We start from the raw sequence: 27,648 nt of genomic DNA, 5'->3' as shown, positions 1-27,648 counted from the left end.
GCCACTTGCTTAGAATGTAATTATACAAATATGAACAAAAAATTCAGAATAGGTCCATTAGTGAGTCTAATCACTTAATGAGGTAATTTTGCCCACTTAAAAGTATTGCACTCACTTCAGGTAAGTATAGATCTGGATTCACCTTTTTTTTCTGTGAATGTTGCTTTGAGTATGACCACCTTTGCACATTTTAACGACTGACACATCGATAACAGGCAGTATGAGGCGTTCGTTAAAGTCGAGGGCACTAAGTCAGTGGGTCTCTGCAGGGCAGTCGCAATTTATGTGACACTACTGCCATCCAGAGGTCACTGGGGTGTACTGCTATTCATTCATATCCAAAAATGAATTTCTGTCAATAGTGAGATTGGGAAAGGCCAGCCACAAGCCTTGACTTCCTCAGGTTACACAGAAATCAAGATGAGCTTCTGTGTATTTGGTACACACAAAAAAAAGGTCACAGCTGCAACAATTTGTTTATGTTTTTGTTTATGCTGTCACTGAGGTCCCACATTTCATGAAGTGTGAAATAGGTTTTGCCAGATAGACACATAGGCCTGTCACAATGGTTACTTTAATTGGATAATATTTTGTCACAGAAAAAAAATTCTAAACAATATTATTATCATTGTCAATTGTTTTACCAACCCGAGTGGTTCAGATGGTTAACTGCACCTGCCAACATAGAGCTCTTAAGCCTATTGGTGTGCATTATGTATTAATATAGGTGTGGTTTCATCTTCTATAACATTTGACCTGACAAAGATCCAAGCAGGATCGAAAAGTTGTCTTTAATAAACTTGTGTGGTATGAAGTGTGCAGGTGTTACCTTTTTCCTCATAAACTGGAATAATGATAATATAATAGAATTGTAATGAAAGTACATCCTTTCAAGAAGCATTAACTTTACAACAAAATGTGTCTCAACATAGTTTTTCTTTGTTCATTTGGGAAAACCCTCCTGTAAATCAGGGCCCTTTCTTCTGTCAACAAACACTCATGTAAACACAAGGGCAATATTGTACAATATATGGACATGACCCCATCATTTTGACCATTTTGACTTTGATAAGATCATGTAATTATTGTGATAGACCCAGTGACATTACTTAGTTTCATTTGCATTTAGTGCCATATAATTTGTCAATTTAGATATCATATTAGAAACAATATTTAAATTAATAGTATGAGTAGATATTCATGTGAAAAAAATCATGAAAAATTCATCATGAAAAAAATCATCAAAGTAAATTACCTCTTTAAAAAGAAACAGATATGGCATTATTATTACTAGCTGTAAAGGAGTTATTGTCCAGGATTTTAAGACAACTGAACACAGACATCCTTATTCTTATTTTAAATACCTACTCAATAGATAATTTGGCAAAGATTAATTTATATTAAAACAGGTTGCTGATATGCAAATTTCTGTTTCACTGATGTTTTTAATATATATGTCTTGACGATGAAAATTATGCTACATGGTAACAGAGGGTTTACATGGAAGCAAATTCTATCATTTCCCATGGTAATATATTCACTCTAAAGTAGGCCGCTTATCATCCATCACCACGCAGACAACAAAGCCACTGATACCCGCGTTAAAGCTACCGACTGATACAACTGAAGCTGTCATGTTGTTTAGTCCTTCTATTCTCTCGGCTGGATGGAGAGAGGGGGATGACTGGAGGAGGAGGAGAGGGGGGCTTTTTCCTCAGGGCTGGCCAATATGAGGAAGGGTCAGCACCTCCCCAATGTCCACAGCCCAGAATGAGGCCTTCTGTGGTACACACTCTCACCACACACACACACATACACACTATCCCAGAGGCCTGGACCTTGTTGCAACAACCTTGCCAATTATAAGTATCTTGTTAATGAGGAGTGGCAGAGGCCTTCTGATGGGAATCACATTTAAATGAACTTGTCCTCCCTCCCTCTCTTTCCCATCCTCTCTGTCTGTCCCTTCCTCCGCCTCACTGTTCTTTTTATCAGCTCCTTATCCATCGTGCTGACAGCTGACATATCGCCATGGTGACACTGCTAACGAGCACTGGCACATGACCTTCAAGGAGGTCAGAGCAGAACTGGTCATTAACCCGGAAACACTCTTGTTCACGCACATAAATTCACACAGACACAAAAACACACACATAGTAATTTATGTTGAATGAGACGAAGGGGATGAAATATGTATAATTCAAAAATATCTTCTTTACTGAAAGCAACTGCAGCTCTCTCTTTAAATGTACACCATTCAAAATGGTCAATAATGGTTTTTAAAACACTTTCGTTTGTCAGCACCTTGTCACTGCTTACGCTACCGCTTTATATAGTCCTGACCTCACCTGAGCGCTGTGAGAGGACATGCCCACAGCACAGAAAATATTTTTTAAAATAGGAAAATAGTAATACAGGCAGAGGGCAGGATCTCTGCAGAAAAAATACACCAGCATAAGGGGTGGGAACCACCAGAGTCCCCACAATAATATATTACCGAAATACTGAAATAGCAATACAATATTTTTTTGTTTTAAAACATTTTGCAATATACTGAGTATTGCCATAAGATATATTCTGTTATGTTGCCTTTTATTACCTTTTTTCAACTGCAAAACATGCCTTCACAGGAAAACTTAACTGCGGCAAAATGTATCTAGTGCACCTGAAAAACAGTTGACTCTTATTCTGATTTATTCTTTATTTTGTATTTGTAATATAAATAGATATAATGAAAAAATCTGACAATTGGCATTGATGTTACAATGCAATATTGTCACACAATTTGCTGTTATTATGTTGCAATGACCGTCCCCCTCTCTGTCCTCATTCAAAGACAGTGAAATTATGAAGGTTAAGTAAAAAGAGAGGCAGCTGTTTGTTTAAGAGAGACAGAATGACAAAAAGAACAGGAAACATGGGGCAGACAAAAGTGGAAAAAAGTGAAAAAATATAATTAAGAGAAAAATAGAACACAAGAGGATACAGAGAGAGAAGAAAGGGAGGCCACCAGCCCCTATCATGTCCAACTTAATTAAGGCTGCTGCTGGGGCAGCTGGGTAACAGCACTGTCATGGATACAGCTCTGAGCCCTGATCGCCATAGCGTCCATGGCTGTCGCCATAGTGAGGGCATCATCCTGGCAGCAAGCAGAAGGTTGTCTGCTCCCCAGATCTCTGGCCTAAGTGGATGGATGGTCGAAGGATGGACACACACACACACACACACACACACACACACACACACACACACACACACACACACACACACACACACACACACACACACACACACACACACACACACACACACACACACACACACACACACACACACACACTCCTGGGCTACACAAAGTCAAAGATCGCCTCTTGGTGTAAAGCGATGACTTGGTGGCCCTGTGGGGTTATCATTTATTCCCACTCGCTTTTGCTTCTGTATACACACACACACATAAATACGGGCCTGCCTTTAGCCTTGTCCTGTCCTGGGGCAAAGTCACCAACTGGCTCCCCTACTGGTCGTCTTTGAGACACACCCTCAGGCTTAACACACACACACACAAACACACACGCACACCATGAGTGGCCCCCTGCTGCTCCCTCGAGAAACCGAACATTGGAAGAGATGGATACACACTTTGATACCTCATTACAGCCTTCTGGCTCACACAGCCCTAATGTAAATTAAAAACAGCTCATCAGATCAGTCAGAGAAGGAGACAGGCAATAATATCATCAACTAATTTGATACACAGGGGGAAAAAAGTTGAAGGGGGGCGGGGGGGTAAAAGCACTGCAGGGCGAAAAAGAATGCAAGATTGATGTCTTGTTGGAAGAAATTGGTGTATTTTGAAGTATTTTAGGCACATGGACAAAGACAACATGCGAATACGAGGCCCGAAAAGATTCTTCAAGGTCCAAAACCTTAAACTTGTCATCTGATTCTAAAGAAGTGGCTGACTTTGAAGATGTTAAAAATGTTTGGTTCATTTAATCATGTTGATTCAGGTGCAATTTTTTAAAAAGTCAAGGATAGTATAAGATGTAACATAAAAGGAGTGCATATTTTCATAGTTCATTTCACTGTTAATGGTAGATTTTTTTCCCTCTGTAGATCATTAATCCCCAACTACAGCTTCAGGTCATAGTTTGCATAAAAGTTGCTTATACTCAAAATGAGGTACACGTGACGTGTTGCAGACAAGTTTTGTTTTACGATAAAAATTATATTTGTGTTATTTCTACGCATACAGTACAGAAAGTGATGTAACCTTCTCTGATAAATCTGATAATGGAGTGCTGCATGAGTGAGTACTAAAATATACAAATTTGTTGTTATTTTCCATCTCTAACACTTCTGGTTCCCTCATCTCAAAGCCATGGAGTTTTTTCTGGTTAGATGCCTAAATTAAGGTCTGTGGTTAACAAACGCTTAGAGATTTTTGTTCTATTACACACAATAAGTCAGTAAATACTATTCTCGGGTCCTTAAAAAGTGGACAATGACACTACAGAACATCATACACACACACCACACACCAAATCACACCACATTGATCACAACTTTACAGCCTTGTTGTGGTGGTGATGTTGTCATGTGACCGTGGTGTAAGTACACTTACAGTTTAGTGTTAGTTTTTTTTACTTCTGGCGATTGCATTTGTGCTTCAAAAGTAAAAAATGAAAAGATAAATATTACGTTCATTTGTGAATATTATCTTGCTGAATAAAACATGTAAGCATCACAAACCTTTGTTTGCCACCGAGCTAATTTTCTACAATTCTACAATTTCATTTAGCAAGACGCTTTTATCCAAAGCGACGTACAACACAAGCAAGCAATCCAAGGGAAAAATCCCATTGGATGTTTGTTGGGGAATTCAGGGCGATGGTAACTTACTACTCAACCTACAAAAACCGTCCCTGCACCACTCTTCACATATGACATCTAAAGACAAATTAAATACAAGTGCATATGTATCTATGCATTAAATATGGCTATTTTATGATGTATATGGTGGGTTTCTTTTATTAAAAAAAACGTGTGAGTACTCTAACTAAGCCATACCAAACGTAAAGTCACAGTTACCTGAACAATCAAATCAAACTTGGTGAAAAATGTTACCTTTAAATAACCTGCAGTACCATGAAGGCATCGAGGAGCCCAGTGAAAACTGATGGCACTACTAGTTTCAACTTTCAAGACAGACACTTGAGAGAATTGTGGATTGCATACACACTCACACTCACTCACACACACACACACACACCTATTTCAGCTCAAGATGCTTGGACTGGCCTCATTTTACTGCCTTAAAAGGAGCTATGATGTCACATAAATACACATAAAGTTTGTCTGTCCCGGCTGCTCAAACAGCTTGGGTCCATTGTTCAGTCAGCTGCAAAGCTTGACCTCAGGGAGACAAATTGAGGGACGCACCATTTCTCTCTCTCTTTCTCTCTCTCACACACACATACACACAGACACACACACGTCGGGTCTGAAGACGATGACATTTTTCACAGAGAAAAGCGTCCAAATGGCAGGTGTCAGGGGCCGTCAGTCTCTAGTGAGGCGCTAGAAGGCAGGCAGGCACACGCACACACAAATAAACTCCAACTGCCAGTGTGAGGCACGTCTGAAAAGAGCAAAGCCTCACAGACACTCATGTCAATCTGGTAACAGGAAAGGCCTGCACTTGTGTCACGCACAAACGCATACACACACACATCCGAAATCACAGACGCACACATGGCATGTCACACAGACTCATCACACATGTTTGTCACACGCAGGACCATTGCTGGGAACACTGGAACCCTAGGGGAGGATGGCATGGAGGGCGGGTGGAAGGAGGGACAGAGGCTGACCACCAGTGAGGCATGGTGGGAGGAGAGAGGGGGCTGTGGGTGATATGGATGAGGCTGGCAGATATTCACTGTCCACCACCTGCGAATGCCAAAGGTCCCTACTCATGATGAGCGAGACACAAAAGCACAAATAAATACAAGGAACACAATTCACAGTTTCCCGTGAGCAACAACTCGAAGCACAAGCACATCTCACCACTTTCTACCTTTTTTTTTTCTACTTGACTCTCCCATCATCATGTGTAATGTTTAATTAAAAAAAAATTCAATTAAATTTTAGTTCTGTTCCAATATCAATACTACTATACTATTTGGTATGCCAAAAGGATTAATGAATACATAAAATCTCAAATGCAATATGCCAAAAAATACCAGAGTGTCCTACTGCGGGGCCGTAAAAGTTAAACTTAACAGTTAATTCTGCTGGTTCTAAAACTAGCATCTGCAAACAGCTCCTCTAATCCACTGATTTGATCTGATCAGCTGTGAAGGGATCTGCAGATCAACTGTCCACCCCAAATTTTTACTATAATTTGCCTTTACAATTGCCCTTTTTTTTCCACTTAAATCTTTATTAACACAAATATTTGTGACAGACGTGTCAGTTACGACAGAATAACAAACCCATATATACATATACATTTTTACGTCCTTGAAGATTAGTGTATCTATTGATTATTGTTACATTCCAGTGTCATCTTTTTGAGTCTTGTATTTTTGACATTTTTTGCTATTTTCTCTCTAGTTGTGCTTCTTGTAGTCTCAATATTTGTGTCAATTTTTCCACTGAAAATATTCCTTTCGCGATTATTAGTCATTGATCGTTCGTTCGTGTTTCCTTGCCCCAGTTCCTAGTGATAGCTTCTTTGCTTGCTACTAGCAGTATTTTGATCAAATATCTATCTTTGGCAATAACGTTTTCTTCAGAGAATTTACATAGATAAAGCATCAAACAACTGGATCTCATATCCTATTATTTGCTTTAGCTCCTTGAATACCATTTCCCAAAATACAATTATTTTCTGACATTTCCAAAAAATCAAAAGAATGGTCTACATCAGAAGAACCAGACTCTCGCCAACATTTCTTCCGACTGCAGCTGCAAACTTTTGAGTTTTGGTGTAATAAAGAAACAAAACAGATTCTTAAATGAGAATTTCCTCCAGGTTCAAGAATTATTGGATGAACGATGTATCTTCCACATATTATGACAATCTTCATTTACTTCTTTGTCCCATCTTACCTTTACAACTGTCTTTCACTAAATGTCTGTATGTGTTAAACAACCTCTCATGTACCCATGGGTTCATATTCCTCCCCTTAAATGAAGACACACCCCACAGCCAAGCTGAGGCCTTTCCATGCCTCTAAATCCATCTGTCCCCCTGCTCCTCCTCCTATCCAACCATCAAACCGTCACTGAGGCCTAAATGTGCCTCGATCTCACCCAGTCACCACTGGTCCTGCCACTGTATGTTCATCACTCACTCAGCCCGGCCCTCGGAGCATGCCTGGACACAGGACATGACAGGGGATACACACACACAGTCATAAATACAGTCTACACCACTGTCCTCCAGGTCCATCAGCTCGCCAGTAATAATGATCTCATCCCGCCAGGAGTGAGCTGGAGGGCCAGACGGTCAAGGTCTTGCCCTCCAGATCATTAAGCATGTCTGTGTGTCAGTGCAAGCGTACACTGTTGGCTATTTGAGTATGTTTCCAGCTGCGACTGCTTGTATTGCTCGTGGACAACTTTTAAGTGTGAGCCCGTCAAGGAGAGAACAATCACTACTTCTAGAAAGAGAGATGGCCAACTTCTCATGAGCTACAAGAGCACGACATCAGGCAAAGACAGAGCTACTGGTGGAAACAAGTCTAAATAAACAGTACAGCAGATTAACCCTTTGAGACCTGAGCAAATAGGCTTGATTTCTTTCAAAAACACGAGAAGAAGGCAATGAGCACAAAAAGAAATTACCACAAAATTAGCAAGAAATTTGTAAGAAAATTACCCAAAAAATAGTATGGAAAAAAAAAACAAATAAGAAAGAAAAACGGCATAAAAACAAGGAAATGACCTGGAAAAAGTGCTTACGAATTATAATTCTGTAACATTATAAATATAATTTTCCCCTCGCTTTTTTCTTGTTCCCTGGATATTTTTTCATAGCTTTTTGAAAATAGTTTTCTTAATCTACTAATTTCTTGCAATTTGTGGCATTTTTTTTTCACCAAGTTTCACATTGCCTTTTTTTAAAACCACGTTTTTTAAAGAAATTACACCAATTTGCACAGAGTTCACAACTTTAAAACCATGTCACTACAGGTTTCAAAGGGTCATTTTAAATGTGATTAATTTCATATTACAATATATGCTTTAATTCTTCAATAAATGAATTCAAGGCAAACAGGGACACTGATTTGAGGACCCTCAAGGATGTGTTTCTTTGTTTGTGAAAAGGGGTAACAGGGTCGGTCATCGCACTGCCTTCAGGAGTGACAGAGCAAGTGGTCAAGAAATTGGATGTCATTTGTTTGCCTTTAGCTGTGTTTTATGTATGTGTGTGTTTTTCGTGTGTGTGTATCATCACCATTGCCCAAAGATCTTCCTAACCTTACCCCACATATTCTTGCCCTCTGATATCATTAACATCTGCTTGTTGCAGTCAAACACTGTCGACAAGTCGTTCTTCATGCAAACAGCCCCAAACGCAAGCCCCAAAACATTTGTGATAATTGGCTGTTTGAACAAATTTAAAATGATCAAATGGTGTGCTAAATTCTACAGTATACAAGTATACAGTGATAGATTAAATACTAATCCAAACTTAAAAAATAAAAATTTCACATCTTTCCTCACAGAAATAAATAAAACGCTGTGAAAGGGCAAATTTATATTTAAAAAAAAGTTGTCTTACACTCCTTAAAATCAAGAAGGCCTCACAACCCTCTTCGAAGCTTTGGCAGCCCTGGGGTGAGGACCCCACCACCAGGTTGGGAACCAGTCAATGAGACCACACTGTCAGGTCTTTATTACTGGCTACACATAAGTAGTTACCCCTAAAAAATAATAATAATTAAATAATCTTGAGAAATATCCCTGCAAAAAATATTTAGTGTTTCTCAGTAAGTAAGGCAAGCCTTTTTAAACATTCATGTTGCATCTTTAGAGCATGGACATGCAGACACTTGACAAGAGCAAGTTTTCTTAGTTAAGTTGAGTTGTTAAGAAAAGCTGTCAACAGCTTAAAACACACTTTTCACTCATTTAAAAAGGGTTTGTCAAACGCAAATTAACGTGAGCCCAACCTATGTTAGGGATGCTGACTGTAGATTAGTGAAGACGGCGGTAAAGAAATGGGAGTTGATGACATGTTGATCTCTGTTTACTACAATATTTAAGATCTTCTCGAAAGTGCAGAAGTTACAACTTTAGTGTTGATAGATCAGGACTCACAGTGGTATGTTTGTGTGCTGTGTGCGTGTGCGTGTGCGTGTGCGTGTGTGTGTGTGCCACCCTTCTGAATTTTATTTTGCCCTAATGTTTATTGTAGCATAAAACATGATGCTTTTTGTGCAGTGAAGAAGTTAGATTATTTATGAAAAATGTTGAAAACTAATGATAATTTGAGTATCCATTGGGTTTACCAACAGAGGTGGGAAACATCTTGGAAACTTTGGTTATGGTTTTATTGGAAATTTTGAGTTTCTCACTCTGCGTGTGAGATTCCATTGCTTGGATTCCTATCTATGACGAGTTTAAGAAAAGGAATGTATTAAATTATTTCATGAAATGATAGATGTTACCAATTTTTTGAGATTTTGCAATGTAGCATCAGAGAAAATGATTCATAAAATCCTACTTTCCATGTCTGAGCATTTTAAGCCATTTTAATACAAATTAAGGCCTTAATTTAAGATTGCTGAATTGACTGCCTTTTAAGGATCCGAAGGAACCCTGGTGCCATCCCCACCAATCGGCTCCTCTCAAAAATCCAGAAACACCAGCTGATGAGGGTGACAGAGACCACTGCGCATCACCATACAAAACACAGCTAACCACACACTCTCAACAGACGTCTGGCCCCAGTTGAACACTCTTATGAGTGCTGACAAAGCCTGCATGCTCTACTAGACAGTGCTAAAGCACAATGACAGACAAGGTCATGCTGCGCTGTCAAGGAGCCAAAAAGAAACACACACAAACACACACACACACACACACACACACACACACACACACACACCCACACACACACACACACACACACACACACACACACACACACACACACACACACACACACACACACACACACACAAGTGGGCAGTGTGCTAGACATCAGCAGGCATTAACTACAATAAGCATTAATTAATTACACACATAAATATACATACAGGTTTAATGGGAAAATAATCATGTCAGAAATGTTGTTTTCTAAACTAGCATGTCACAAACTGACATCCAGCAGGAGGTCTTTAAATTATTGAGACGCAGCTGTATGGCAAATAACCTGATGTGTGTTCAGTGGGGGCCATTACAGGCACAGACAAACCTTGTCAGCTAAATAATACCTCATGCTGTATAATGTCCTGTAGGAGGCTGGTCATTCACAGAGGCATTGTTCAAGCTTAATCATCTAAGGTGACTGTTGTGCCTCTAATAGGAGCATAAAGAGTCAACTCTGGTCTTTTATTTATTCCTCAATTAGCAAAGACAACAGTATAGGAGATAAAGGACTATTACATCTGAACCAATCTAAAAAAATGATGTTATATGTCACTATGTCAAATGTACGGTGTAAACTTTTTGGTACTTTATTTACAAAACATGGCATATTCAATTATTGGCCAGTAAAGCTGAGCCTAAACCTGAGCCTGTGATGAAATGATCAACATATTAAAAACCAAGACACTCATCAACATCCTGGGAAATTTTTACAGTGGATCATTTAATTAAAAAAGGCACTCTAACTCCACAATGATGGTGTTAACCTCTTAAAATATTCATAAGGTCATATGCTTGTTGTTGTAAATACAAAAACTCTAAAGTAAGCTATCACTGTAGTGTAAGATAACACCTAGATTGGACTGATAAGCATGCTTATCAGAGTATGATTAAAGTAGAAACAGTCAGCTTTTCTCCCCTGTAGCATTTCCAAGTGGTATTATTTTTGGCACTTTTGTTGCAAAGACACCCAGATTGATTTCGATTTGATTTGGATAAATGTACACACACTGGTCAGCCTTTCATACACATTCACAACACACAACACAACATGTTCCCTTGTTTGTCTGTCTTTAAAAAGGGACACAGTCCTCACAAATTATGGAAGAGGTGAGTCAGTGAGTATGATGAGTCTACTCAAACAGGACTAAGGCACTGAAACTGCATACACACAAACACATACACACACACACACACAAAAACACAAGTAAGCATGTCCCGCAGGCTGCCATTTCTGGCTGTCATTCCAGCTGAGCACTGAGGCAGAAGGACAGAGAGCGAGAGAGAGACAGGCGGGTGGAGGAGAAAGGGTGGAGAAGGGTGGGGGTGGCGCGACAATGAAGGCTCACAGGGGGACAGGAAGCAGATGGTCCAAATGAGGCTGAGGTCTTTAATGAACTACTGAGGAGAGGAGAGGAGAGGAGAGGAGAGGACTTGTACCTATATTAAGTACAGCCATATCATACTTCTTCCTAAAAAAAGCTTTCAACACTGACATGGTCACATTTTAAACGCCCAGATGTGATGTTTAACATTGCATTTGCGTATGCATCTGGCTGCGTCATAAGCGTTTTTGTATATCCTCTAGAGAGCAAACACAAGAGCTCAGGCCATATACAACTACCGTGCACGAGGGATGTAAACAACAGACATGGCGTCACTCAAGGATGTTACTACCATGTTAATACTGAGATCAAGACAGAACAGGCAACAGCAACGACAATGTAGGTGGCACGTAAGGCCTCTAAATCAAGCCTGTTGTAATCCCCGCTGCTGTGTTTACTCTGTCACCTCCACTCTTCACCTTTAATGGCCGGTCCCAGCTAACAAGGTAATGATGTTAAAAATCCCAATAAAACCCAAACTGATCTCCAGTCTGGCCAAATAACACAATGAAGACAAAATATAATCACTCTCTATTTCACACATTTTTGCTTCTGAGCCAGAATACATCTTTCCAAGTGCACAGCTGCTTTCAGGAGCTGAGGACGACAAAGAGGGAGCAGAAAAAAAAAAAAAAAAAAAGGAAAGCCAAAGAAATGTGGATGAGAAGGTAGAGATGGAAAGTCTGGGCCTGTAAATACTCTGAAACAGACAGGACAGTATTCAGCTCAGGAAAGGTTTTGCTGTATGTGCTGGTGGTTTTTCCAACAGCATGACCGAGCCAGCTTCCTACTCATGGACTGCCTCAAACACTTTCTACACCTGTCGATCAAAGTCTGAAGTTCATCGGTTATAAGGTCAGCTGCTCAAACACATAGAAACATACAAAACCATAAAGTATAGCAGAAACTGGGTCAATTAATTGTAATGGAGACCTTCGCAGCAAGCACTAAGACCCCTTGCTGTCTCTGATGCTACATGGCTATTCTCCGTCATTGCCATCATCCTTGTTGCCGTGGTAATGAGGTTTCCCTAATGGCAGGTCGGGGTCAGCTGTGGGTCAGTCAGCAGGGGAGTGAGCCTCTCATAGTTAACGGTCACTTACCCTGCCCTACTATCATCATCTATCAGGAGATGTTCTGGTCAAAACTGGAATTGATTACATAGCACTGTTCACTCATATCATTAATGAGTCTTATATAATAAACACATTAATAATTTTTATCAACATAGCAGACAAATACAGAACAATTTGCACCTCCAAAGCTGGTTTTGTATACAAGACAAAGATAATGTCTGGATCAACTGTCATTTGTGGTATTTATGTTCAATCTATGATTGATCAATCACTGTTCTAAAATTTGAGCAATAAAGTATATATTAATCAATATGCAGGGTGTCAATTTTTACTTGCCTGAGATATCTGGTCCATCAACCAATATGTTACAAAAATTAATGTTTCATTTTTTGGATCATGTCAAGATATTTTCTTAACCAACATGCATAATAATATAAAATATGTATATAAATTATAAATATACAATTTTGCTTTATTTAGTTATTTTTAGTTATTTAGTTATTGACTCCAAAAAATGAGTTGAGAGGGGGGGTGGGGGGGATGGGGGGGGTTACGCTTGGGCTCAGTACTTTCTGTGATGATGTCGGATGGGCCAGTTTCATGCTTAAACTCACACCAGTCAGTTTAGGTTGTAATTTATGCGACACTTTGAGATCTTGAGAACTTCTGAATAAAATAAATAAAATAAATGAAGCTGTTTTCCTCAGACCTGATGCCTTTAATCTGAGGTCTGACACCTGACTCTGAGAGTCTGAGGATGTCCTAATATGGACACCGTACTGGACACCCTAATGTGTCATACAGACACTACAGGGTGCCCTAAAGGATGTCAACGCATATGACAGACACAGATGCACACTGCCTAAGCAACATGTTTTGACACCCTGAGTAACACCACGTTGCTGTAAGTGTTCACCTCTAAATGTCAAATTAGTATGTTCTTTTTACCATGCACTGACAAAAAGAAAACTATGTTTGTATTTAAGCTCCTTTAATGACTATTTTAGATCCTAATTAGGGGATAAGGATACTGATTGGATTTAATTTGTGAAAATTTTGAAAAGTTCTATGGCCTTACAACGGAGCTGAGGTTTTATTTTTGCTGAGAACTTTGAGGTTAATCCCACCCAGGTATCACATATATCCCACAGTGTGCGTTATACTGAATACAGCAAAGTGGGACCGTACCCCAGAGTCTTATATTTCAAAGACATATGTCAGGGAGAACCCCACCTCAGAGGTATGGCTGGGAGTATTTATTGAAATACCAGCATTTGGACTTTTGAGTGCATTTCAAAAGCACATTTATTAGATCAAGCGTTTAAGAAGGGAAATGTCTGAAGAGAACAGATGATGGAAATGATCCAGTGGTGAAGACAAGGGGAAAGAACCGAGAATGGAAGTGAAGATAGGAATAAAGAAAATGAGACAGATAAAGAAGAGAAATGTACAAGCACACACATATATTCTACTTTAACATCTATGTTTCTACATCAGTCCAAAGAAACCAAAGTGAGGCACAAGACCAGATGACTGCGGAGCGATATCATCTGGATAACAACAACCACACTCATGGCGAATGTCAAAATAACATCTCTCTGCTCTTCCAAAGTTCATGCACTTGCAAAAGCCTTTATTCCACAAACCCTACTGAGGCAGAGGCAGACCATTAACACATGTGTTATGTGCTGCAAAAATATAGTTAATCATATCAGGTGATATGGGACATTCAGCCAGCACCACATCAAACAGAAGACCGACATTCTTACGTGTTGTGAAAAGCACGAATGCCATTAACTGCAGTAAAAGAATGAACAAGAGAGACATTATATCAAGATGTGAAATTGTGCTGCTCTGGGAGGTGCTCAGGTCTGCTCAATAGAAAAAAACATGTCTGTCATGAAAATAATCAAGGAGAAGTTAACTTAATAAACGCCCCACTTTGACCGTTTCTCTTCTTGCAAATAGACAGAAAATGGAACTTCAGAGGAAAAATGTGGGCTATTACACCAAAAGTATGATCCCTGAAGTGAGCGTGTGTGTACAAACTCAAAGATACTGACAAAACGCTGACATGCAGACACACGCACATTCACACGCACATCCACATGCACATTCACACGCACAGCTCAGAATCATTTTAGGCTGCGGTCCCAATGCTAACCTCAAGTCAACAAACACACATGGAATTTAGCAGAGAGAGAAAGAGACGGAGCAAGGAGAGGCCAGTGGTTATTTTGCTTGGACCGGGGTTCTGTGCTGTTTTCTGAAGTGTGGACTGGGCCTGGTTACCGACACAACGTGGACCGCAAAACGTCTCTTTAATTGGACCAAAGTGAAACGAAGTCCAGATGGCTTTAATAGACAGTATTCGCTTGAGGGACACATTCCAATTTGTCTTTTTCTCCATCTGTGTCCAGCTCTCTCGCTCCCACACATTTTCCTCCTCCATCCTTTACTCTTTCACATCCTTCGAGTCAGCCGCCCTTTCCACACACTTCACTTTCTCCATCCATGACCATTATTTCTTAATCATCATCATCATCATTCAGCGCTAAGTTCTATTTACCTCTGAGTTTGGAGGTTGGAGCTAGGAATGACGTCACACCCAAGTTAACCACATTCCAGTACAACAAGACGGAAAACCAAGATGTGGAAAGATAAGATCTCTGCGAATTAGAGTTGCAATGGTGTGAGATTTTTTCTGTGCGAATAATCGTCTCAAAAAGTAACACTGTTTCACGGTATCAATGTATTAAAGAATTGTTATTATCCATCAGAATGCCCCTCAAAGGAATGAAAACAGCAGGGTTATTTTTGGTTTTATCACTATGATGGAAACTTAAAACTGTTTTTTTAATGGAAGTATGTGTAAAAAGCCTCAGGTTTGAAAATAACTCAAGTAAAGATTTGATTCTCTAATAAAAAAAAAGAAATGATATTGTTGACAGGCAAATACACACTGTATTATAATCCTAAAGTACACTTTAAAAACCAGTATACCACTGCAACCCGACTGAGATCTCTGAAACTCCAACTTCCCAATGCAACAAAAGATGTCATTGACACCCCTCTTCATCCCACTGACTTCCACATCCTTACACACCTTTCTCACTTTCCTCTTAAACGACAGGTTGAAATTTTGGAATTTAATCTTTACAAATGACACATGCATATTTCCATGCACATTTACTCTAAAAGGTTTGGAATATTTGAAAGTCTTGAAAAGTGCTTGAGGACTTTTTAAACTGTTGGAAATATGGGAGAAAGTTTGCATTGCTGTAATATGCAAAATGTACTATGGGATACTGATTTATATTATTACATAATACATAACGTGTGAATCAAGTGGACTCTATGCCATGCACGTCAGCCCTCTGGACAGTCTGGTTCATCCATCATCCATTTTCCACACCCACTTTTTTCCAATCATAGTCACAGCTAACTTGTGCCTGTTGTAGCATGCACTGGGTGAAAAACCTTACCAGTAGGAGACGTCCAGGGGGTGAAAACGGCGCCTAGAGATGAGGTCAGCAAAGACAGACTCAGTCTCACGACACGCCGTCCCGTTGCCAATGACAACCCTGACACAGCTGGAATAGGCAAGAGAAAGAGGAAAAAGTGGATTGAGAAAGCAACCTTAAAAAAGGTGTCTAAAGATATAAAATACTTAAGTGTAATGCTAAAAACCTTTTCAAGATCATCTTTAACTAAATTCGAGACAGATTTTTGGATGAATTATTTTTTCCTATTCAAGCATTGCAGGTAAGTATGAAGGTAAGTCAAATAAGTGGTCTCATGCAGAAGTAGATGTAGAAAACATATGATTATTAGAGTAAGTTACTGTAAGTTAATGTACATTTTGCCTGAGATAACTGCAAGTATAGAGTAAAAGCAGTGTTACTCATGATATGTTTTCTGACACTCAACTGAAACCATATAGTACACTAAGTGACAGGAGTAATACCTGTACTTGATCATAAGGTGGCACAGTTTTTCTGCTTCTTTTTGCTGGTTTGCATTATGCAGGTACACAACGTCAGTATGGAGAATCTGACCTGAGAGAAGCGAGATGAAGACAAACAGAGGAAAAGAGAAATTCAGTGTTGCTCATTAAGAATTATGAAGACAACAGGGGGCTCACTGTACTAAGCTAAACACCATTAGCTAATGTCTCTCCACGGTGTGCTGTCTTACGAAGAAGCAATGGCCTAAATAAATCAAATAGCTTATGAACTACACATCTTTACTGTCTGAGCCTCCACAGGAAGTCCAGCACCTTCCAGTTAGCTGCTTCCTCAGACGAGGAGTGTAACTCTGAATGGACAGCTCTGACCAGAAGTCATGTGAGCTAGGAACCACCAAACCTGTGACCATATATATATATATATATATATATATATATATAGACACCTGCGTGTGTCTGTTGCAAGTGTGTCACTTGTGGCCACACAATCAGTGACCCAGAGGGTGGGACCTACCCTTGCACAGTGTGAAGCCACACCCACTGAGAAACATGCTGTGACATACAGTGCAGCAGAAACACACATAATCCACTCACCAGGGCCATGCCAACTGGCATTTATTTAGGTCTGCATGTATATGTCTCAGAGTATAGGCCATTATCCGTGAAGATGTAGTGACACTTTAGTTTTCATAGTGTGATAGAGTAGGTAATCCTTTAGTATGTAGCTAAAATTACAGAAAAATACAGCTAGTGAAAGGCAAGGGCTGTGTTCTTAAAACAAACCATTTGTGTTTATGCTTACTGAATATATCAGCAACCACTAATATGCATGAATGGAAGGGAACAGCACACAACACAACAACAAGTTTTACTTTATATTACTCTTTTTGAATCAATGCAGTGGCACGGCATAAACCTGTGTTTGCTGTAAACCTCACTGGATCAACATGCATCATTGAACCTGATGCTGCAGCCTCTCAGACATGACTGTTATCCATGGACTTTATGCACTATGATGTCTAGAGCTGTCAAAAAGTGTAATGAATATAACACAACATTGTTAATGGTCTTACAAGAATTATAGCTCAAACTGTTTTGTATGCAAAAGCAGGTGGTATACACATGCGTTCAGTGCATTATGTGGCTACTCACTCGTGGGGGAGAGAATTGCCAGTTTACAGCCATGTCTGAAGCCAGGGTCCACCCCCATGATGACACAGCCTCTGACGGGACACACCAGCAGTCGCTGACGGAGATTCCGCACAAACATGGCGATCGACTCCTTCTCTGCTGCACTTGTTAGCTTAGTCCTGAAAAGAGGGGAAGAATGAGAGAAACAGATAAAGAGTAAAGAAGAGAGGGAGAGGACAGGCAGAAGAGAGGGTGAAGATATAAAACGAGAGAAGTGAGGGATTGGGAAAAGGATAAAAGGGAATAGGGACACAGTGTAAATGGATAAGTGGTTATCAAATGAAAGAAAGCCCTGAGAGCATGCACACACTTATTAACAGTCACACTAAAAATACCTGTAACTCCTGGTGAGAAAAGGCAGAATAAGCCTTTTATAAGAGTCCTCTACTGCATTCTTGATGATTGCACGAAGCTCTTCTTTTGCAAACGTCTTCGGCCTCCACCTGCAATAAACAGTGGGACAAAGGGTGTTTGTTGCTTTAATAGAATGGTGAAAGAATGAGTGCTAAAACCCAGAAATGATTAAGCATTTTTGGACTTCTGGTTCCCTCATCTTTAAGTCGATGTTTGTTTGTTTTTTTAATTTTGTTAGATGCCTGAAATAAGGTCTGTGGTTAACACACGTTTAAGACATTTTCACATGCTGTTGTACAACATAAAATATGTTAGTAAATACCGTATTTGTGAAATTTTAAGCATTTACATGTCGTTACAAAAGGGGGTTTCTAGTAAGTGGCTAAATGAGACTACTGACTGTCATCAGGCCAAACACAGCTTTACAGCCCTGTTGTGTCGGGGGGGCTGTCTGTCGTGGTGTGTGTGTGTGTGTGTGTGTGTGTGTGTGTGTGTGTGTGTGTGTGTGTGTGTGTGTGTGTTTTTTGTTGTGTTTCTGACCTGTTGTTGATGCACCACCTTGTGAAGTCACTCCTCACCCTGTCGGGAATGTTCACCTTCACTGTCAAAATCTTCAGACTCTCCCCTCGGTTAATAGCCAATGTCTGCGCGCACGCGCGCGCACACACACACACACACACACACACACACACACACACACACACACACACACACACACAAATACACACACACACACACACACACACAAATACACACAAAACATACACACATTTCCCCTGATTAATACAATACAATAAACTATAAGCAGTGCAGACAGGTACACACTGAGAGGAAAGACCTACTTCCTTCCCCTCCCAAGAACTTATAACCTTTACAGCTGCCATTTTAAACGCAGACATTTTAAAAATCAACAGTCCAGATCCACACAATGGATAACTCTGTCACTATTTATATTGTCTTTTTACATTTGTAGTCTTGAAAAGTCTGTTTACGCAACTGTAAAACAGATATAGATGCTATTTCTTTGCAGAAAAATAATGCAGTCCTGTCACTAAAATTTATGCAAAATCCAAAGCTTTTCACACAGCCACAAGGATAAAAATCTAAAGGTGGTGATCTTCATTTTCAGAATGTCTTTTTGTTTTCAGTTGGAAGCATTAATGGAGGGAAAGGGAAGCAAATGTAGTGCTTATTTTGGGGTTAGAGCACAAAAATAAAATCCTTTAACTCTCTGCACACATACACGTGTAGAAGTGACGAGCCTAGCAGTATATCCTGTGGCCAGGCCTGTTGTGCTGTGTGCCGGTCCCCCCTCAGAGGAACTGTTACATGCTGTTAAGCAAACTGTAGTAAGTGTCTGACCTTTTCAGTGGGGAACCTTTAGCCCGCCACAGAACAGGGCCAAGAAACAAGACGTCAATCTGGAAACCAAGCGGAAGAAGCAAGCTGACAAATGCCACCACTACGCCACCATCAGCGCTGAGACCGCAAGGCCTACCCCCACCCGCACCCGCACATGTGGTGCCACAACCATTACCACTCAGCAGCACCCTCGGATGTGCTGCACCCATATGCAACACACACACAAAAATAAAAATATAAAACACAGCTAATGGCATGGCAGAGGCTAGAATTAATGCAGCAAGCTGCTTGAATTATGATGAAAGTTAGATTTCTCTTCTGTTGGCATGTTTCTGCCCTGGGCTGCCGCACTGACGGTGATGAGATATCTCAAACAATCTTCATCAAAGTACTGAAGTTTAACGTGCTGCTGAAGGAAGGAAGCAAAGCAATTTTTCTAAATTCTCTGAACATCTTGGAAAGCCCATAAGTAAAAAATCAAAGAAGCAAAACTGCCTTGCTTATTCTTTGTTCTCAGGGTTTGATCTTTATAAGATCATTTGGTGTCATGAAGAATGGCACCAAATGAAGAATTTTTCATTTATTTGCTGTCTTTTCTCTTTAGATACTGTTCTTTTCTACTCAATTTAAATATGATTTGTCCTGATGTTTTCCTTTTGTGTAAAACTTCTATAAATAAGTGATGCAGATACTGACCAAAGATCATCCTTTAATCTGTTGCTTGTGTGATATTGTGTGACATATACTTTAAAGCAATAAAGAAAAGCATTGCAAATCCACTTATCCAAATGTATGCTTCTTAGCAATCCTGTAATCTAACTACCAAAAAATGAATCCTCTCTATGCTCTGCTACCAAACCCTAACTGTGGTAAATGCAAGTATGCTCCACCAAAATTAAAAAAAAAAAAAAAAAAAAGCTTTCTCTAACAGTTGTGCAATCTCTGCCCTTTCTGTTCTCTGTGGTAGCTGGCCACTGTCCTCGCTGATGATAAACAACCTTGTGTCTGTCTGTGCGTCTCTCAGTTTCTGCCTGGGTTGGGTCAGTGGTGGGAGACGGAGGGTGATCTGAGAGGAAGGGTGATGTGAGACAGAGTGAGAAGCGTGTGTTTGTGCGTTAGATGGCCCAGGAGTGACATGTGGCCAAGTACTGGCCAAATCCTGACGAGACCAGACAGAATGTCTTTCCTGGACGCCCCTTCATCCTTCCGCCGGCCCCCGAGGGAGGGCAGTCAGCCAGCGACCGTCCTCTCTCTATCCGTTTCCTTCTCTCTCTCACCCTTTCTTTAGAGGAATACTATCATCAACACATCCAGCTATCCGACATATCACGGAGAAACAAACAGATACACATACCGACACAGATTCAGAGTAGACCTGCACACTTTTTGACCCTGCTGACACGCATGGGACACACTGCATAATAACAGTTGAACAAAGCTGTCAGCAGATCATCTTATATTCCTAAAATACTGTTAATACCTAGCCATACTAAAGCAAAAAGTATTTTTTTAAAGCAAAACTGAGTGTATAATGTTCCCGATAAACACTGAAATAATAACCAGTGAAGCATATTGGAATGTAAGCTTCATTTAGTGCATATTATTCTTTAGACAGTACAATTTCAGATGAATGTTGATTCTCTAAATATCAATGAGGATAAGTCACCACTAGGGATCATGGCGCAGCATGACGCACTGGTCTTTTACACAAACATACTGGCTGCTCAGGGAGAACTCTGCACTCCTGTCCCGTTTACACTCTCTAATTCTATCCAATAACAAACACGACACAGCATGAAGTCCGACTGACGTTCATGGAACAACAAACTTCAGATCAGAATGAGAAAGGAGAGAGAGGAAACTGATCTTTATTAGCACTTACTGCGCTTTAAAGTTCAAAAATGTGGCTTTACTGTATGTTTTGTAATATAATTATTTCAGCTTTAAATATCTAATATGATTAACAGTAGAAAAAAAGAAGGCAGAAGGGTATTAAACTGATCAGAAAGTACAAACTTTTTTTTTTTTTTTTCATTTTTATCCCTTTTAACTCCAAACTCACATAATCTTAGTACTCGGTCACAGAATAGCTTGTTGCTCCATATTCCCCAAATCAGAACTAAACTAGGAAAAATGTTATTCTCTTACAATGCACCTTTACCATGGAGTAATCTGCAAAGGAATCTTGTTTTTAATTGAGTGTAAATGTTTTTAATTATACTTCTACACCATACATTTTTTGTTTTTTTCTGTATTTTTTGAGCTATTTACATTGAAATTATTGTTTGTTGTTTTGTATAATTTTATTTCTATTTTAACTGTTATTTGTTTTTTTATTGTTGATTGCTTTTAATGTCTTTGTTCATTCTCAGCATCAACGAAAATGTGGGTTTCTCTCAACTGATTTCCGGAGTCTTAAATAAAGGTTTGAATGAATGAATAAATATACATACAGTATACAAATTTCATATGATGGGTAAAAAATATAACTAGAAGTAACTACTGATTCATGATATATGTGCGCAACCAACATGTGTAGAATTCTGCACTTTTCACATAGTCAAGGCACTTTGCACCATGCACTTTTTACCATACAGTTTACATAGCTACTGTTAATGTACTTTTGTCCTCTGAAAGAACAGTTGTATTGTTTCATTTTCTCCTTTCTTTCTTTTGTCTGTTACCTGCCAAAGGACTACGGATGTAAATTAGGAAGTAAAGATGTAAACTCATGCATATTTACTTTTGTATTTAATACAAATGTTTATTAATATGTTATGTCCCTTTTGAATAAATATTAAATCAATCAATCAATAGATAATCTTTCAAAGCATTAGGAGCAATACACACACAAAAACCAAGTGTTTGTCTGTGTGTGTGACACTGAAAACAAACTTCTTTTTCTCCACCTGTCCATCAAAGAGAGTGTTTAATTTATCAAACAGTTGCATTTTACCCAAGCTCCTCTGCAGGCGAACCCTACACTGCAGCGCTAAACTACCGTTTGATCACAACACAAAACGCATTAAAAATAGCCCATTGCACATTCAACAAATCGGCCCTGGCATGCTCAAGAGCGCACCAGCTGCTAATAGCTATAAGGTAAATGCGTACCCTTCGAAGAAGACTTCAAATCAAATGTGACGGAATTAAATCTGAGCTAAGCATCTCAACTAGATATGTCAAATGGCTTTAAGACATACTGAATACCAGAGCTCAGTATAAACTAGCCTTGCATGAATTCATAAAACAGTTACACAGTTTTATAGAGGCATACATCAGTGGAGGCTTTTTAGGTTTTTTTTTTTTTTTTTTTTAAATTGATTAACCATTTTAGCCATTTTAAGCAAAAATGCCAAACCCTCTTAGATACCAGCCTCTAAAATGTGAAAATTTGCAGCTTTTCTTTGTCTGATGTGAATGTGAAATTAATGTCGTTGATTAGCTGGTCAGAATCATGAAGTAATTTGATGACATCACCTTCAGCATTTATTTAACCAAATAATTAATCAATTAAAAGACAAATTAATTTAAAAATTCTTAATAATTGAAAATGAACATTAGTTGCAGCCCAGTACATTTTAATTCCAAAGTGCACCATGAAGCAGAAAAAGTGCACTAAATATTCATATTTCATCCTGCTTTAGTCTTACTACAGGCTTTTTGCAACACATTTGTCTTTGTATGTTCTTGTCTAATCAATTCAAACTTGTCCAAATGGATGGGGCAATATAAAGTTTTATCAATGATCGGGATTAAAAGCACTCTCAATAAGTTAATATCCATAATCAGGACAATTATAATAACTGTCTCGCAGCATCTGTAGTACCGAAAGAAACTCCTGGGCAACAAACAGTTAAAGAGACTCTGCAAAAACAATGTGCATTTCAAAAAACACAAAATATCTTCAACAATAATCAAAAAATATTAAGCTATTGCAAATAGTTTAAAAACGTGTCTTTTTAGGATTGATTGTTTGTGCTATCTGTGATGCAACTAAAATACTTGTTTCTTTACAAAATTTAAGGTGAAGTGATTCCAGTATGTTTAAATTCCATTTTAAGTGTTTTAAGCATATTTTGATTATTATCGGAATAATATTTTGAATCGCAGTTATTTTGGCAGGATAGTCATGACATGAAATCTTCATATCCTCCCATGCCCTCTTGCCAGTACATCAATTAAGTTTTTATCTCTGGTATCATTAAGAGATGTATCCCTTTTTATACTTGAATATTAAGGATGTCATTTCTTGAGTACCTAATTTTGTCTTCCACCACGGGGTATTAGTTCCCATCTGTGAGTGAACTTGCATGTTCACTGGAGCAACTCTAACTCCATCCATCCCTCTCTTTATAAAATGCCCTGTCTTTTCCCTTTAACAAACCACCAGAGCTGGGGCTTAATAAAATGTGCTAAAGCAAACGGGCAAGTGTGTGCTCACACACATGCCTCCTGTCAAAACACATCTCCCACCTGCTCCCCCTTCCTGACAACTTGACGGCTAGAAAAGGTTCATTTTAGCCGGAATCCGACAGCTAGCAGGGTCACAGCAGCCTGTGGATTAACGCTCCATGACAAAGGCGAGTCATCGAATTAAAGGCCTCTCATACGCAGGAGAGGAGAGGGGAAAAGGGGAGGTGTGTGGACTGGATTGGAGGGCTGATGTTTAGTCAGAAAAAGAAGGAGGGAGGCAGATCAGGGCAGAGCAGGAGAGATAAGTGACGGACGCACCTCAGCGTCGCTCATCTGTTCGTTCTCTCCCTCCCCTCACCGACCCCCTCTCCCTCTCCCCATCCTTCCGTCCGCCTGTGGGCCCAGCAGCAGTAGCTGTCACTACAGGAGAGCGCCTGTCAATCAAAGCCTCCTAATCCAATGGCATGTCGGCAGGGGACATGTCACATATGTTAAGAGGAGAGAATGAGGGGACTTGCAGGGTGTGCTTGTGTGTGAGCAAGTGTGTGCGCACGCATGTATGTTTATGTGATTGTATGACTGTAGGGCAGAGCACGGTTGCCAGAGAGTGTGGTGTGGCAGAGAGGCAGCGGGTGATGGAAGCTGTGGTGACACATGAGGCCCGGGACCAACTCTGAGTAACCCACTAGTCACTAGAGGGACAGAGGGGGAGCAGAGGAGGCAGAGCAGGGCGCAGGAGGGCTAAACATGGAGGCACAGACAAGGCTAACTGCGACTGACATGGCTAGCATTCAGAGGAGGCACACATGAAGCAGACAGAAATGGCACACGTACACAAACACATGGTGTGCATTTGTTTGTGTGCAAGGTACAGTCACGGCAAAACACAAGATACAGGGGTGAGTGACCTTTAGGATTTTCATTCATTCATAGTTTTTCATATTTATTCATCTTAAATGTGTCTTCTGAAAGCATTCCCCTTAGTTATACCATCAAGGTAACAGCTTTTATTTTGAAGGAGTTATGGCAGTTGATGTTTGATTTTTAATTTTCCATAAATGTAGGAATAGCCAAGGGGTAAGGAGAAATATTTATGACAATAACACAGGGTTAGACCCAGGGTTCCGACAGATTAAGGCAAATTATATTTAAGACTTTTAATGCCACTTGTACTGAAGGGTTCAGAGATATTTAGCCTCATTTTTTTTTATTGTAACCTGAAATATCATTTTTCTGGTGCCATTAATGCAAGGGTTATTTAGTACATTATGAATATAAAAAAGGGGGGAAAAAAGATGTTATCAAATATTTTGAGATTTTACAATTAAATGTTAGAAAAAAAGATTCATAAAATCCTACTTCATTTAATACCAATTAGGGTATTAAGCTTCTATACTGCACTATTCCAGGAAGAAAGGAAGGAAGAAACGGAAGGAGGGATGTGTTGTGAAATGAATAAAGTTGCTACCTGATGGGGCTGGATGCGGTGGATGTTGCAGGTGAAGTCAACGTAGAGGTGAAACTTGTCAATGTCCTTGTTTTTGTTTTGTTGGGCGCCTGGTTTTTTGTGACCTTGTTCAGACTTCTGCTCTTTTTCCTTAAGTGCCGACTTGGACACAGAGGACTGGATGGTCACAAAGCTGTTCTCACACCTGACACAGTACGAAAGAAATACAGAGGGAAAGAATGTATGAATGAATCAGTTAAAAGACACTCTACTATCAATATCAATGCAACACAGACGACTGTGGAAATTACAATTAATCATCACAAATCATTAGAAATGTTGTTTGCATGTGAATACGCACAATGTTTTCACGTAGGTCAGTGTCTCAGGGTCTTTGGCTATCATATCAGCCAAGATATGCTCCACACCTGTAGCCACTTCCTCCACCGATGACAGACCTAACATACACACAAAAACACATGCATAGCATACTTAGAAACAGTGCTGTTTTGGACCTTTAATGAGCTCTATAAATCTTAAAAAGCAAATATAATTTCAAAAAGTTGCTATTTTTTTCACTATTTAAATTTGACTGCATATGTTTGTTGATAAATATGCACATGACTGAATCTGTACATTTTAACCATTTAAACAAAGCTAAAATTTGCCTAACCCAATCAGCTCAAAATCTGTCCAAAATAAATAATGAGAGTCAGTAATTTCTCCACACATGATCTATTAAGTAAAACAAATTTCTCTTCATGAGTGTGACACAAGAAAAGGCCAACAGATCTGAGTGGTTCTTCTTTTTAAAGCATAAAAGCTAACCTTCAGTGCTACGTTTATTTCGATGTCTAAAAAACATGTGTGTGTGTGTGTGTGTGTGTGTGTGTGTGTGTGTGTTTATGTCTTACCCTCAGTGCCAGGTTTTACCCACTGCCTTAAATCCAAAGTGTGCGGTGTGTCCAAGAGTGCAGAGGCGGCGGCCTCAAGGCCGAGCGCTTTGGCCCTGCGAGCCTTCGTCAGCTTACTGCCTTTCTTATAGGGAGAGTACTGCAGATTAAAAAAAAGAAATGTAAGAGCCACAGTCAGGTGTGCATTAATTATTGCACCCAAGAATTAGACCTTCAAATTTAGATGATAATCATTAACTCAGTGTAAAAATTTGACTCTGACCACATGATCCAGTTCATCAGCTGATCGGCAGCTTCTTAGGTCTTGTTCCAGTTCAGCTGTCAAAACACCGTCCTTCTTTAGAGTCTGGATCACAGACTGGGTCTTCTTGGCTAGAGAGCTGAAGGAACACGTTAACAAATAAATACAAAGAAAAAGAAAAGCAGATTATATGTGCAGTGCAAAATCATAGCACACAGACAAAATAAAGTGATACACATATAAAACAATCACACTATTTCTGAGACTGTCTAAGGCCTCAAAGCTTGATCACTAGCACCATCTAGTGGCCAATGTCAAATATACAGTCAGGGAATGAACACAGTTACAGCTGTATATATATAACTATACATTTAAAAGTGTCCCTGCATCCATTTAAAGGTGTATTAGCTTTTTTATTTATTTTTTGTTTGTTTAATCTAAGCGTTTTATTTGCTTACCATATCTCTTCATACACCAGTTGGACGTCTCGGACAGCATCAGCGTCCATGTGGTTAATCATCTCTTTGCGGTAGCGCACCATGAACGGCACGGTGTTCTCCTCACGAAGCAGTCCGATGATGTTTGCACACACCCATTTCTCTACACATGTCAGGGTGGACAGAAGCTATGGGGAAATATACAGGCACGTATTTCAAACAGTATATCTATATACAGAAATAGGTAACCACCAATTACTAACTTTTCAACAGACAAAAAAAGAATGTTTGTCCATTGTTAATATATTAGACACAGTAACATTTTTCCACACATAAAACACACAAAGAAACCCTACGATACCTCCATTAAGTCCCAATTCATATTGAGTTCATTCCTCATAGCTTCTGATGATTTTAAGGCAGTTGATTGTCCAAAGCAGGCACCACTGGTCTTCTGTTTCTTTAGGCAGGGCTCATCAAACGTATAATCCTCCTCCACTTCCTCTTTCTTTGCTTGAACCCCAGCTAGTGACGTCCCTTCACCTGTCCACGTGTCTGCCCGATGAGCTTCTGACACGATAAATGACACCCTCTACAAAAAAAGAAAAACAAGACACATAAAAACATAAAGACACAAGAGAAAAAAATCAAAAGGATTGAAAAAAATAGTGATTAGCGATGGCTTATATGCTGTTATGACTGACAACTCAATGAAAATAACTGGACTTATTCAATTGATTGTTTTGCATGCAGC

At 39.5% G+C, this 27,648-nt stretch overlaps 1 protein-coding gene across 1 annotated transcript in view; it reads right to left on the bottom strand.

Annotated features, from left to right (window-relative positions):
• srbd1 (S1 RNA binding domain 1) overlaps positions 1-27,648 on the bottom strand; it is a 62,279-nt gene that overhangs the window by 32,120 nt on the left and 2,511 nt on the right. The window contains exons 4-14 of the mRNA XM_042502281.2: positions 27,256-27,486; positions 26,916-27,082; positions 26,479-26,596; positions 26,217-26,355; positions 25,664-25,760; positions 25,324-25,507; positions 18,618-18,721; positions 18,059-18,166; positions 17,685-17,842; positions 16,533-16,623; positions 16,051-16,158 (exon numbers count right to left, since the gene is read on the bottom strand). Coding sequence (XP_042358215.2) covers positions 16,051-16,158; positions 16,533-16,623; positions 17,685-17,842; positions 18,059-18,166; positions 18,618-18,721; positions 25,324-25,507; positions 25,664-25,760; positions 26,217-26,355; positions 26,479-26,596; positions 26,916-27,082; positions 27,256-27,486 — 1,505 coding nt within the window. The remainder of the gene's footprint in view (positions 1-16,050; positions 16,159-16,532; positions 16,624-17,684; positions 17,843-18,058; positions 18,167-18,617; positions 18,722-25,323; positions 25,508-25,663; positions 25,761-26,216; positions 26,356-26,478; positions 26,597-26,915; positions 27,083-27,255; positions 27,487-27,648) is intronic.

Source organism: Plectropomus leopardus, chromosome 13 (genome assembly GCF_026936395.1).
Source record: "Plectropomus leopardus strain MGB_pleo_1.0 chromosome 13, ASM2693639v1, whole genome shotgun sequence".
In the NCBI taxonomy this organism is placed as follows: Eukaryota; Metazoa; Chordata; class Actinopteri; order Perciformes; family Serranidae; genus Plectropomus; species Plectropomus leopardus.
This window is presented reverse-complemented; position numbering and strand designations above follow the sequence as displayed.